This window comes from Homalodisca vitripennis, chromosome 3, assembly GCF_021130785.1.
Source record: "Homalodisca vitripennis isolate AUS2020 chromosome 3, UT_GWSS_2.1, whole genome shotgun sequence".
NCBI lineage: Eukaryota > Metazoa > Arthropoda > Insecta > Hemiptera > Cicadellidae > Homalodisca > Homalodisca vitripennis.
Genome location: NC_060209.1, coordinates 67,393,543 through 67,406,826, shown reverse-complemented (window position 1 = coordinate 67,406,826; position 13,284 = coordinate 67,393,543). Strand labels below are relative to the sequence as shown.

Genomic DNA, 13,284 nt, shown 5'->3' with positions numbered 1-13,284 from the left:
AGTTTTCAGTACACTACATAAGACAGCTGCAAAAAGAATGAAACAAAATGATATACATAAAATAAAGTCAGGTTAGTTACGCCATTTCTAACTTAAGAATGTCTGTAACGATTATAGTGGTCTTTGGTGTATTGAATATGTTTTTCGCTCCGACTAGGAGAACAACGATTAAAATATCGTAAGAATGCACAGAAAAATCAGGTAAAGAGAACAAGACATTTATATAATAGTATAAGAGCCTGTTAACTTTAGTCAATTGTCCTGTGTAAACATTGTTTTATAGTAGCACAATCATAAATTACCTTACATTTAGTCGTGAAAGCATAGAGTAAGCTTGATAATAACAACACTTCTTATTTAAACATTTTTTTGCGACCACTGTTGAGCACAAGTAAGACAAATATTTAGATAAGAAAACTAAAAGTTTTATTACAAATCTACTTTTAACTGTACACTTTAGTAAATATTGAGTATGCATGTTGAGTACTGTATGCAGACATCAAAGGAATGTACTATATAACTGTTATATAGTTATAAAACGCATAGTTTATTTGACTTTTGACAGAAGTAGGCTTCTCAGAAGTTTGTTTGTACCTTGTTCGAGAAAATAAAGCAACATTAACTAGGGCTTTTTTTATTAACTAAACCCCAAATTTTAAACCTTTTAACGCTTAACGGTTTATTTTAAAGGAGAATAAAACTAATAGGGTTTAAGAATAAATTAAAGAATTTGGTGCGTTCGAAGTTCTTATAACTGCTAGTAATTAAACATGTTATCTCCTGTCGTTCCGGGATCACTATTTGAAATAACGTTAAATTTTTTCGCAGCGGGATATAGAGATGAATAGCAATTGGAAGTTTGAATGAAACTAGACACATTTTTTAGCCGTTCATCGAATTCCTGTTTGAGTGATATTTACAACGAATCGTTAGCGACATCAGGTCACTATTATGTAAGTTAGTATGTCTGTGTAGGAAGATGTTTTGTTTACTGTTTGGATTATATGCCAAGATCCACTATTTAAGGTAATAAAATATTTTGTCTTCGTATCTATTTAACTTAATTTGGTACAATTTTAAAAATGATATATTAGATATGAACTAAATTGTTATTTTAACTATTAACAATGTTAATAAAACAATAAACCATCCATTTCAATTAACGTGTACTACGAGTAACGTGTCTACTGGTATATACAGTATTATACAAACGATGGTCCAATATAAGGAATAACTAATACAAACTTACTGTAGATGTTTATGATTCATTAGGACAATGCCAAATTAATCAGAGAGTAATATAATGGAAATATGGATATTCGATAAGATATAATCCCGTTAAGATATGTGGTAGCTTGAGTAAACTGTTGTTAATATTTACTGCTTTAGCAGTACGCTGTGCGAATGTAGTGTAAGCATCACTGACCAGAATAAAGAATAAGTGCAGGTAGAAAAACTAATGCACGGCCAGGTCAGTTTTGAAAAGAAGGACAGTTAGTCCACAGGTATCAGCGTGGACTAACTGTCCTACCCTGCAGAAAAGTGACGTCAGCCACCCTCGTCAAACTAGGCGTGGACGTACAGTCCTAAAATCTGAAAATAAGGCGACATGTATATTATCTTTTATATTACATATTTCCATTGTACTTTGCACCTGCAGCTCCGCTCTTCCCTCCACGTTTTACTACATTTCAAGAGCCCGACAACCCTAAATATAATCAAAAACACACCAAGAGTAGTGGTGTTCTTAATAGATGTTTCTCTACATCTATTTAGGTGAAATTTCACATATAATTTGAAAAATACCATTTAGAGCAAAACTAGATGCTCAAAGATGAATTTTTATAGTAATTTGTTTAAACAATGAAAAAACCTAGATAAAGAATTTGATAAACATTGAAATTTATAGTCTGAAAAACAAAATACCACATCGACCATATAAATGCATTCACTGTAGTTGTATTCCGAAGTCAAAACCCCCAGGCGTTCAACTATAAAGTCTGTTTGTGGAATGAAAGATTGAGAAATCAAGTTTGAGACAAGTCAAGTGCCTATTTTCCATTGAATTTTTGCTCCATGTTAAATATAGAGCCTCGGAAGAGCAGGCAGTATCCACTAGCGTGTCCTCTTACATACGGGATGCTCGCATAATCAAGCAACATTAGATACCGCTAATAAAAATTACACAGAGTCGATAAAAAACCCTCAAAACTAGCCTAATGACTGATCAATCCTCCGACTTGAGTAAAGGTTTAGACAAGTAGTAGTAATGGGGTTATAGAAGCGATGCGACAATATGCTTTTCGAGGCCACATCACGCCCAACTCCGAACTCAACACTAAAACTGTTGCCGTCTTCAATTTCACATTCAGAGGGTAACTACAAAGGTTTATTGTACTATATTCAATTTACCTAAGGTTTACGCTGACACTTTAAGTAATGTTTGATATGATAAAGGTTGAATTTTAAAGTGACACAAGCCTGTTTAATGTATTTTTTGGCTCGGTTTCTGTAAAGTAATTTATACACATTCTTGTAATTGTTTTCTTTTAGCCACCCCTTAAAGCTGTCGTCCTCGGTAGCCGCCTAGTTTGCCTAATGGCCACGATTGATTCTCCTTCTGTACAGGTCCACTGCTTCACTGTCTAAGTCATACTGGACAATGATATAGAGTAAATGTAAATAATGTACACAAATTTGAAGGTTTTAAAAATTTCATGGAAGACTTCTCGATAGTTGTTAAATAACCTTAAATACTAAAGCACGAGCTATATGATTTGATAATATTTGATGTGTTGTGCAGTTTACACCTCGTCGAAACGATACTTAAATTCTTACAATGTATCGGTTTTTATGTGGGGAACTATCTTAAACAACAGATCTTAAACCGGAAAAATATTGTGGTGGAGGGTAGCTTTCCACGGTTAGACCAAAACAGTTGGTTATGACACCGGCCGTGTAAACCGAAAACCTAATCCGTTTACCATCTTTTATTATGTAAATTAACTGTAAAAGTAAACCACAGGGCTCAATGAAAACTTAATAAAATCATGTAAATGACTGCGACTTCATTTCACGGTCGATAGTTATCACTATTCTCCTCAGCCATCACAGCGTACAAAGCTACAATGAAGACGCCAAAGAAAACGTTTACTTCACATTAAAACTATTAATAATTATAACAAGGTTTGTCACGGATACATCAATTCAAGTTTGCATGTTTCAACTTGGAAATAAACTGAAGAAGACCCCATCAAAAGAATAATGTTGAACTTATGGGAAATTAAAGCTCTAGTAGTACTGTACTTTCACAGTTGCATGTGAAATTTGAATTCTTTTTGCGACATCACTAATAAAATTATATTTCTAATATATTACCACAAATTACACTATTCTACTTATAACTAAGAGTCTAACAGGTGCATTACGTTTATAGATTATCTCATATAGAATACCCGGTATAGGATAATGTAATGCCTTCTCTCACATCCCATTAACAATCAACATTACTTCTTCAGAGGCTTCTATTTTAAAGTTGGCAACATATTCTCAATTAAGCTTTAATGATTGATAGTTACCTCTAATATGTACTGTAAATGTAGTTTATATCCATCTGAAGAAATGTACCAGATACACGAAAATGTTTAAATGCTTCAGAACATTATACATTGGCTTTTTTAAGAGAATTGGCCAGTTCTTTTATTTGTACATGTATATGTATATGATAAAAAATCGATACTAATGTAGTTTAAATAAACATTAAATCACGATTTTGCCGTTTATACAAATTTTATATAAACATATATTTGTTTAGTCACGTCAATGATGTAGAAGAAATTATAACTAAAAATATACGTTTATATTAACCAATGTAATTTTTTCTTTACCGACAAAAATATTAATAATGTACAAGTTACCTCATACCTGCATTTAATTAATATTTAATTTATAATAACATTTATAGTTATATATATTTATATTTTCATCAAATGTATTCACGCTCATAATGAAGATAAAATTCCAACAGTGCAGGAAGAGCGGCTGCCGTACCGCCTGCCCTTGTCCATAGTGGACTAATCGGTCAGTGGAGTAATCGACCCTTTTCATTTGAAATGCAATGTTTTATTTGATCGGGTCGTTGGGCCAACGACCCAGTGGACTAATAGAACCTCTATAAATTATAAAACGGGTCGTTGGCCCAACGAACAGTGGTGTAATCGAACCTGCATTCTAAAATTTAACTTGTTACTGCAATAGGGTCGTTGGCCCAACGAACCATATACGTTATTAGTATTTGTAAGTAAATTTTGGATCGTTGGACCAACGAACCTTGATTGTAAATTTACTGTTTAAATTGTAAATACGGTTCGTTGGGCCAACGACCCATTTTAGTTATGTTTTACTTTATGAAACAAATCAGTCCGATTACACCACTGATCGTTGGGACAACGACCCTCTTATTTTAAACTAAAGTAATGTTTGGGTCGTTGGGCCAACGATCGGTGGAGTAATCGAACCGGACCCTTTACGAGACCTGCGGCTATCCTTACCTTTCCGGAAGACCTTTTGGTGCTGCTGGCATGCGCAAATGTTCGCATCGAGATGCTAATAGAGCAGCACTCTTCCTCGTCTAGATGTGGGTTTTATAGTCCATAGACTGAGTCACTGTCGAATGGCTGATGTATTGTATGAGTCGAATCGCATGAGATTTTTAGGTTTGATTAAGACTGCCCTGTGCAGACTTTGCTCATTCATCCAAGCGCCCACTTTCCAGCCAGTATACATAAGGGAATAACTCTAGATTGACTGCGATATTTCAATCAGAGTCAGCGTAGGAACTGACAATCGGGTTTGTCTCTCGGCCAACACAATCAGACCAAATTTACCAATCCCTGGCTTGTTAGAAGTTCAATTCAAATTTATGGTCCTTAAATTCTCTGACTACAGGGCTATTAATTTAATGATCCTCTGTAAACCTTATAAAGTATCAAGACTACACAGGTCACCTACACTCATTCAGGATTGACAAGGAATAAACAAATAGATGGTGCAATTGGCCTCAAATTCAAATGAAGCGTGACACATTAAAGAATTAATTATAATTCATCCAACATTTCACTCACTTATGAATTGAAACGATAATCTTGAAAACTACGGTAATCTTGAGCTTTAGGCCTGTGAACAATTGTTTTCGATGTATCACTCCAAATTTGTTATTCATAATTTTAGCTATAACTCAATTTTATTTATAAAGTTAGAAAAGTAATTTCCTGATTTTAGATGTCTTTATTTTTGCACGAAAATACAAGTGATTACAGTGATCAAACATCGGGCGAAAGACACAGTTATTAAGTGTATGCTTTTAAAAATGCTTGGAAATGGCCGAATACAGTATAAGTGGACATCGACTTGGATTTTGGAACCAAGTGACCAGCGTCCTCGGTAGAACTTGCAAATTGGACGAGCACAGTGTGGATGTCCTTCGACGAATTTATGTACCAAGTGACCAGCGCCCTCGGTAGAACTTGCAAATGGGACGAGGAGTGTGGATGTACTTCGACAAATTTTGGTACCAAGTGACCAGCGTCCTCGGTAGAACTTGCAAATGGGACGAGCACAGTGTGGATGTCCTTCGACGAATTTATGTACCAAGTGACCAGCGCCCTCGGTAGAACTTGCAAATGGGACGAGCACAGTGTGGATGTCCTTCGACGAATTTTGGTACCAAGTGACCAGCGCCCTCAGTAGAACTTGCAAATGGGACGAGGAGTGTGGATGTACTTCGACAAATTTTGGTACCAAGTGACCAGCGTCCTCGGTAGAACTTGCAAATGGGACGAGCACAGTGTGGATGTCCTTCGACGAATTTATGTACCAAGTGACCAGCGCCCTCGGTAGAACTTGCAAATGGGACGAGCACAGTGTGGATGTCCTTCGACGAATTTTGGTACCAAGTGACCAGCGCCCTCGGTAGAACTTGCAAATGGGACGAGCACAGTGTGGATGTCCTTCGACGAATTTTGGTACCAAGTGACCAGCGCCCTCAGTAGAACTTGCAAATGGGACGAGGACAGTGTGGATGTACTTCGACAAAATTTGGTACCAAGTGACCAGCGCCCTCGGTAGAACTTGCAAATGGGACGAGCACAGTGTGGATGTCCTTCGACGAATTTATGTACCAAGTGACCAGCGCCCTCGGTAGAACTTGCAAATGGGACGAGCACAGTGTGGATGTCCTTCGACGAATTTATGTACCAAGTGACCAGCGCCCTCGGTAGAACTTGCAAATGGGACGAGCACAGTGTGGATGTCCTTCGACGAATTTATGTACCAAGTGACCAGCGCCCTCGGTAGAACTTGGAAATGGGACAAGCAGTGTGGATGTACTTCGACAAATTTTTGTACCAAGTGACCAGCGCCCTCGGTAGAACTTGCAAATGGGACGAGCACAGTGTGGATGTCCTTCGACGAATTTAGGTACCAAGTGACCAGCGCCCTCGGTAGAACTTGCAAATGGGACGAGCACGGTGTGGATGTCCTTCGACGAATTTTGGTACCAAGTGACCAGCGCCCTCGGTAGAACTTGGAAATGGGACGAGCAGTGTGGATGTACTTCGACAAATGTTGGTACCAAGTGACCAGCGTCCTCGGTAGAACTTAGTGTAAACGGCCATTAATCTACGTGACATACCTCTGTGTCTTCCAGTCCACGAGTGTTGTGTTGATTTTCATGATCTCTGTATTGTGGTAATTTAGTCACTCTCTTAGTGTTCTTCAGCAGGTGTTGGTAAAGTTCTTACTAGTATTTTCTTAGTCACAGTTCACCAATTTTTGTACATCGGAGTTGATTTGGGAAAGGTATATTTAAATAAATTTTATGACATTTATAAGACGTGTTTAATTTTCTATAACTTATGATACTTTATTCATTTATTTCCATGGTTACACTGCTGTCTGTTGGAAATTGTGGCCATATTGTTTATTAATGATTGTTGGTAGTTATAAAGCACTAAATACTTTTTAATCAATACGCGCTAGTGGCATACAGACGACATTTCAGCACATGTTAAATACAAAAACACCAATGTGTTTCTTAAGTTAGAAAATAAGTAAATTAAATGTGTCTAGTCAAAGAGAGAAAATATCAAACCATGTTGTTAATTAATATTTCTGAGAAATTTTCAGAAAGCCGGTTAAAATAGTAGATATAAATTCACTAACGATTCGATTTTGTGCAGCTCTGTTTTGTTTCCTATAGTGCAATTAATTAGGAATCCTAAAAATCTTCAAATTGTTTTAAACCGAAATACTTTAAATCCCGTAACATATGGTTTGGTCTCCTTTGCAGGCTAGGCAGTCAAACTATGTATTAAAAAAGACACATCGAGTGTAATTTAAATTTATGTTACTTTCCATTTGCATTACATAAAAGTGAACAGTTGAATATACAATTTAGCCTACGTGCAATCCGGTTGTATGCCAAAAACTCGTTCAGGTTATCAAATACTGACGATAAAAAGCTTTTTAGGCGAATGTCAAGTGACTTGTGGAATTTCTACCAATTTGGTAACCTGATAAAATGAACACCTGCCTGTGAGAGCAAGTGTTCATACACCTATACCTCCTATTCCGCACAGGAAGTTCTCTGCCTCCAGACGTATACCAATGTATATCTCGACCACTATTAGGAAGTTCAGACATTTGATGCAAAGTTGATCCCAAAATGTAAAGGCCTGGTAAAGTCCAGCAACTGTACTATTTGGCTAACGACTTTAAATCATAAAAGCCAGAGGCTAAAAATAAGCAAACGTGATTCCATGCCAAACCTCGATCGAGGTGTATTCCAACGAATTTTGAATTATTGACTTCTTCCAGTATGGAGTCTGCTAACATGCCATACTACGGTCTCTTCGACCCGAGAGGATTACACATTAAAGCCTTAGTTACAATTGACCGTCGGCACAGACGTTCATCAATTTTTCAATTTATGGACAATTAAAAAAAAACAATACAGTAAATGAATATTTGAATTATTATCAAATTTCTTTCTGGTTTGTAACAAAAAAAATGATATTATTCAGCATTTAGCAGATATTAAAAAAAAAAATATCCGTAAAATATACTGCGCAAAGACAAAAACCATGGAATCATTCTGGGAGTTTCTTATTATCAGTTGGAGGGTTAAAGGGCCGGTAAACGGACTGTAGGTCCACGTCATAACACTGCCGGAAGCATTTCATACCTACTTCTTAAGGGGTGGACAGTAGGTCCACGGTACCGGCCCGGGACTCACTGTCCGACTCACGGGTTTCTATTGACGAGGGGTTGATAAGGGATCGTCGTACTCACACTGCAGCACTTGAATGGATGTTTCGAGATCTAAACTCTATATCTGCTAAATAATTTTCAGTACACTACATAAGACAGCTGCAAAAAGAATGAAACGAAATTATATACATAAAATAAAGTCAGGTTAGTTACGCCATTTCTAACTTAAGAATGTCTAACCATTATAGTGTCTACTGGTATAGACAGTATTATACAAACGATGGTCCAATATAAGGAATAACTAATACAAACTTACTGTAGATGTTTATGATTCATTAGGACAATGCCAAATTAATCAGATAGTAATATAATGCTATATGGAATTCGTTAAGATATATTCCCTATTAGTAATCCACTTCATATGTGATAGCTTGAGTAAACTGTTGTTGATATTTGCTGCTTTAGCAGTACGCTGTGCGAATGTAGTGGAAGCATCACTGACCAGAGTAAAGAATAAGTACAGGTAGAAAAACTAATGCACAGCCAGATCAGTTTTGAAAAGTAGGACAGTTAGTCCACGCCGACACCTGTGGACTAACACTGTCCTACCCTGCAGAAAAGTGACGTCAGCCACCCTCGTCAAACTAGGCGTGGACCTACAGTCCTACAATCATCAAATATATATGCGCATTATTTTCCATTGTGCGTTGAGTATCTCTGATATTATTAGAACATTGTTTTTCTACCGTGTTGTACAAAATCAGCATTTCTGCATGTAGCGCCCCTACTTCTTACGTGGACAACTAGTCCATCCCTTCGTAACCCGTCTATATCTTTTCTCGCTTCTTCACATTAATAGATTCAACATCCAAAAGTTATGGACGATGCTTCCTTGATGTCCACCTGTAATTGAGATAGAATTGCCCGTGACCGCTCCCACCTCTCATTATACTCTTTCCTAAAATCATTGACAGCACTAAAAGCGGTGATGACTTTGCAACACGGTTGTTTGCACGGCGGCGGCTTCACTTCTTTGTTTCCGGTTGACGACGTTTGGGACACACATCACATCTCCAGTTCTTACGTGTGGCTCCGCAATCCGAGCATTCAGCTCCATCTTGGCTAAGAAATAACTCCAACTTACACTAGGCGCACTTATCGGATATTATAACATTAATATTGATATAAACAATTAATTAACTAATTAAGTAAAATTGTGGACCAAGTGTTTAAAAAACAACTAAGCAAGTACGCGAGGCAAACATTATTTTTAGTTGTTACAAGAAATCGTATTGCACAGGTTAGGGCAAGGTGGACATCAGTGTATCGGATATCGCATCAGTGTAGAGATAACGGACGCGATATCCAATATGAGGTCCGCTCCCACCTACTGTCTGATAAGAAAATTGGTAGTTGTGGAATAACTTAACTAAAGTCTCCGTTATTTTTGCTACAACCAGTTAAATAATCTGTCTTAAGACTAATTCTTATACAGACCAAATATGTTTTGTTGTTTTAACAGATCGAATAGGTCGTTGATTCTGATCGGTTATGTTTTTATTCAGTCTAGACTAATTTTTATAGAGACCAATAATTTTACTTTATTAAACAGAATTAATCTCTCATTGAACTGCTTATAAATTCTAATCGATTATGTATGTTATAGGTCTACTAGAGTATTTATCTATAATGTAATACCATAAATTACAGGTATTACATTATAGATTTATAATGTACAGGTATTACCTGTATATTTTTATAAACTAGCATCGATTGTATAAAATAGTTAAATGTAACTAAAATTAATGAACTAATTTAATTTAACTGTATAATTACTTTGAAATATAAGTGGGACCTCTCAACATAAGAATGGATATGGTTGCTATTCCTTCACTCTCTATTTCTCAGTCCACGGTACGAAACTTGTTATTATTTGATAGCCTGGTGTGCTCACCGTATTCGTGACACCCTGAGATTATAGGCCATTGCGTAATTTCCGGTTAATTTACGTGCCATAATGGAACTTAATATTTCTAAACTTATTTATAAATAACAGAACAGTATTAACTGCATGTAGGTGTCCAACTATAACTTTAGTTAATTTGTAAAATGCTCTTTTTCATAAAAATTCTACAGTTCATTTCCAAGCAAAAATAATCCACAACCGGTATCACAATATTACATTTTCGTATGACATAGATTAGTGTATATTGTGTGATATGTTTTGGGAGTTAAAGGGGGTTCAATCCAAAATATGAAAATGTACTATTGTAAATTTAAATGTAACTCAAATATAAAACAATATTTATATAATTATAATGCATTAATAAAGTCTGAATCAACAATAAAAGAAATTATAATTATACATCACTTAATTAATTGGGCGTAGTAATTCCACTAATTCAAGAGATTTGTTTTATTTGATTGAGATGAGAACTAAATAATAGACTAAGTCAATAAGAAAATCTGGGATGAATAAATTAGAAGTTATTCATTAAATTAAAAAACAGATTATCTTAAGAAATAACTGATTGGTTAGTCATTACTAAGAATTAGATACCTTATGTTAAGATTGATACATTTGACTCTATGATAGCATTTAAGATCCAGGTTGTATGGTAAATAAAATTAAGCAATTTAAATAAATTTGACTCTAGATATGAAGGAATGCTGCATGGAGAATTAAAAACATATGAGTTGCAATTTTGTTAACTAATTGCATGTTTTCTTTAAACCTGTTGTGTTACACTCTTCCACTAGCCAAAATAAAAGCCCTACAAGCTCTAAAAGCTGTAGCATGGTATTGTTTTATGGTAATATATTATATTTTATACTAAAGGTAAGAAAACCACAAAAGTACTTCGGCTTGAGATATATAGTGTAAACATTGCATGAGTATGAAGGGTTAGTTTCTTGCAATAATTGTAATATTAAAATTATTTGTTGAAAATTCTTTATATTAGTAATATTTATTTATCAATTCCAAATGGCCAGGGTTGCAATACTATGTTTCGTACTATAGTAAATATTAATTAGAACACCTATATCTCAAATATTACTGTTATAGTCATTAAGATTCATATCGGATAACATCCAAATATTTCATGATTTTGAAATCACGAAATACGAATTCTAGAACATTGTATAACACTCAAAAATAAATTTGGTTAAACTTATACATTAGGATTAATTATTAAAAACGCTTGTTTTGTTTTCAAAACGAGGGGCAGTTATTAGTCTACTTATCATTTTACTAAACTTAGAAATTATTACATACGCATAATTGTTTGAAATATATTTGTCAAAAATACATTACAATGACATTTTAACATACATTAATAACGATGTAAAATTAAACACAAACTACATTATGGTAAACCCTGAATTTATTAAGCACAATAAATCCAACTAATATGTTCATAGAATTTTCTCCTCTCAACAAGTTAAACAATTTTAATGAAACAATTAATAAAAGATAATTCTTACCCAGAAACTGGAATTGCAAAAGCCATCTTCATCGGTAGCTGTGGATGGCATATGTTAATTAATGTAAATTAAAACACTGAGGATGTAACAGCACAGAAGTGTCAAATCACTACACGATAGACAGAGAACACCTCACACGAGAAACGGTCGAACTGAACTGAGCACTGACTGAATAGCGAACACAATACTCAATAGAGAACTGACCTCTCTCAGCACAACACGTGCAAGTCGGCAATAAGGGAGGGAGGGGGGAGGCAAAAATGAGAGGAACATCAACGGATTTGGAACTCAGCCTGCAACGCAGCGGCAGACGACTCGCTAATTTTAGGGGTGGGGGAATACGCGACCAGCTGTCCACAATGATGCCCAGTGTTGCCCAGGACTGTAACGCAAAACTAAAATTCCCGCTCAAACTATCTACTGTGAATGTTTATCGCCGATTTAAACATTGTTCTTTTAAAAATGAATCCTCAGAAAAATCATACAAGTATCTACTTTAAGAAAAATATTTTATGCTTCCATTTTTTACATAAAATTACAATAAGTTTTAAGCTGTATAAGAGCAAATGCAAATTCATACCCATATATCAAAATATTGACATTTATTACACATTAAATTTACGTTAATATCATTGATAATATAAACGAAATTAGTTTAATGCCACTAATATCACTTACATTTTCTTGCTTGATTAGGTGACACTTTTAGAAAAAGGAATGCATTTAGTTTGTGATATTAATACTAAGGGTACTAATATTTAACCACTTGTATTGATGCCTCCTCAACCAATAATTTTCCAGATAGGAACTGAGGTGTGTCTACAATTGTAAAGGGCATTCAATCACTGATGTAGCCAGAATTCAGTGTTCGGGGAGGGGGGAGGAGACTTGATGTAATAAAATATCTTCCAAATAAATGAGGAAACAGGAGGGCCCTTCTGGAATAAAAACATAAACGCATAAAAACTTCATGTGTGTTATGCTAGCACTGATAAAAATGAAAGTGGTTAAGATTAGGGTGTTATCCACTTTGCATAATAAATCAGTTCCAGCAATAATTTATAAGACGTATATTCAGTAACGTAATACCCCACTAAGACCAATGAAATAAACAAAAATAAACAAAAATATACAAAATACAAACAATTCAAAATACATTAATGAAACCACTGTTAAATATACGCTGAATAGTAAAAAAATCGGGATGCACCTCAGCATAAAAAACAAACAATGGGGCGTCAATACCAAATCACAACCCCCACACCCGACACCACTCTTGCGCCGCTGTATAGCGGTATCCAACGTCAAGTCTTTGAGTGTCAGATTTCAGGTGCTGCACACAGCGGAAGATGAAATGGAGCTAAATTCAAGAATCCACTGTCTTGTAACCTAACAAATTTAATGCAAATTTAAGTTTATTAGACAGATTTCACTTAAAATAAATTGTAATAAATATTTTTGAACTAAGATATTCCATTGACAATTGGCTGCAAACAGCACAACACCAAAATAACGATTTTTAAAACTATA

At 35.3% G+C, this 13,284-nt stretch overlaps 1 protein-coding gene across 1 annotated transcript in view; it reads right to left on the bottom strand.

Annotated features, from left to right (window-relative positions):
* The window catches only part of LOC124357016 (multidrug resistance-associated protein 1-like), a 112,505-nt gene extending 100,276 nt beyond the window's left edge, over positions 1-12,229 (bottom strand). Inside the window, exon 1 of the mRNA XM_046808387.1 lies at positions 11,755-12,229. Within this exon, the coding sequence (XP_046664343.1) occupies positions 11,755-11,805 (51 nt within the window). The 5' untranslated portion in view covers positions 11,806-12,229. The remainder of the gene's footprint in view (positions 1-11,754) is intronic.
* Positions 12,230-13,284: the final 1,055 nt, after the last annotated feature.